The sequence below is a fragment of the Sphaeroforma arctica genome (assembly GCF_001186125.1).
Source record: "Sphaeroforma arctica JP610 unplaced genomic scaffold supercont1.6247, whole genome shotgun sequence".
NCBI lineage: Eukaryota > Ichthyosporea > Ichthyophonida > Sphaeroforma > Sphaeroforma arctica.
Window position 1 is genome coordinate 1 of NW_014034311.1, and position 1,498 is coordinate 1,498.

General features: G+C 44.6%; 1 protein-coding gene across 1 annotated transcript; it reads right to left on the minus strand.

The window, feature by feature from the left end:
* Positions 1-219: 219 nt before the first annotated feature.
* SARC_15518 (hypothetical protein) lies at positions 220-1,169 on the minus strand (the record flags this gene model as incomplete). The annotated part of the gene is made up of 2 exons (XM_014290362.1): positions 220-381; positions 1,056-1,169. Coding segments are annotated over 2 exons (276 nt in total), but the record flags the coding sequence as incomplete, so codon positions are not given.
* Between the last annotated feature and the right edge of the window lie 329 nt (positions 1,170-1,498).

The following is a 1,498-nucleotide window of genomic DNA, read 5'->3' on the forward strand; positions in this document are numbered from 1 at the left end:
CGTCTCTGAATTGTTCGTTCCGTTCAAATTCAATGTTCAAAACATGTTTTCGTTGTTTGTTGTTTTGTGATTTTCTATATATACATATATAAGCTTGTGTGTATAATTTTTGATTTGGTGTGCGTACGTGTATTTGTGCGCGCGCCTTTGTGTGAGTGTCAGTGAATATGGGATTTTCTTTGTATGTGATAGCATACACAAATGTTCTGTCCAACCCACCTTTGCGACCCGACTCCTTTCCTAGGCATAAAGCCGTCCTGGCTCTGGCCATCCCCAACGTCTGAGTCAGCTTCTAGCTGCAATGACAGGGCCATATTGCGCTTACGCAGCTCCTCCTCGGTCTCGTCGAAGCTCGCCGAGTATCGGATATAGTCCTCCAATCTATTAATAGACGTTCCATTCGGTGTAAGTCAGTAGGTAGAGAGAGCACAGATGTATTCTAGTGTGTCGTGAGGTTTGCACAGCTTTGGCAACGCTACTCTCACCGTCGATCAGTGCGGTATAGCTTGACGGTTCCTCTCATACTGTGTTATGGTTGTGGTTGTGGTTGTGGTTGTGGTGTGTCTGGTTGGGGTGGTGTGTTATCTGATTGCCTCATACTTCTATTGACTCTAAGGGCGCTGGCCTATCCGGCGGTATTGTAACCGTCGCAACTAATGGCACGCTACCCACTAGTACTAACACAACAACAACACAGTCTAAACAGTATCACATGCACATACACACTCAGCCTTAAAAAAACCCCTAAAACCCACCATCACATACACATACACATACACATACACACGAAGCAGCGCTACTGAACGGATCGCTCTAACCAAGTTGTGCACTCACTTTATACGCACTTCATAGACGACATCGCTTTGTACGTGCAGTGTGTGGCATTACATACCACCACACGACACAGAACAGACACAAACACGCAATAAGTTTATGACTTCGGACAAAGACCAATGGTCTACAATCAACCAATGGAGACTTTGCGCAGACTAATCAGAAGTGTGTGCGAGAACTGCACACCACACGTTATCATGGCAAGGGTTGTCATGACTCACCTTTTGAAGGAGAGCAGATTTGTGTACTTGACATTTTGAAACCGCAAAATCTCGTTAGTGATTTCCGCTATTTGCTGTGAATGATCGAATTGGGCGTAACCAATCGTAGGGTTACTATAAATGCGACAGAGCTTACACTGAAGTCTGGTCTGGGTTTTAGGGATATAGGGGTTTAGGGTTTAAACCCACCAATCATATCATACTGCAACACATATCAAGCAAACACCCTGACGATGAGCGTAGCAGATACCACACAAGTCAATAAGACCAAGCAACCGACCTTACATGCCCAACAAACTCTACTTTGGCAATCTTAGACTCACAAGTAGAACAAACGGCAGTGAATGTGCATAGGTTGAAGGATCATGAGGTGGTAGTATCCGTCAATAATATCAGAAGATGTATTTTTTGGGGTGCTCTTGTAACCGTTCATAGCGAGTATG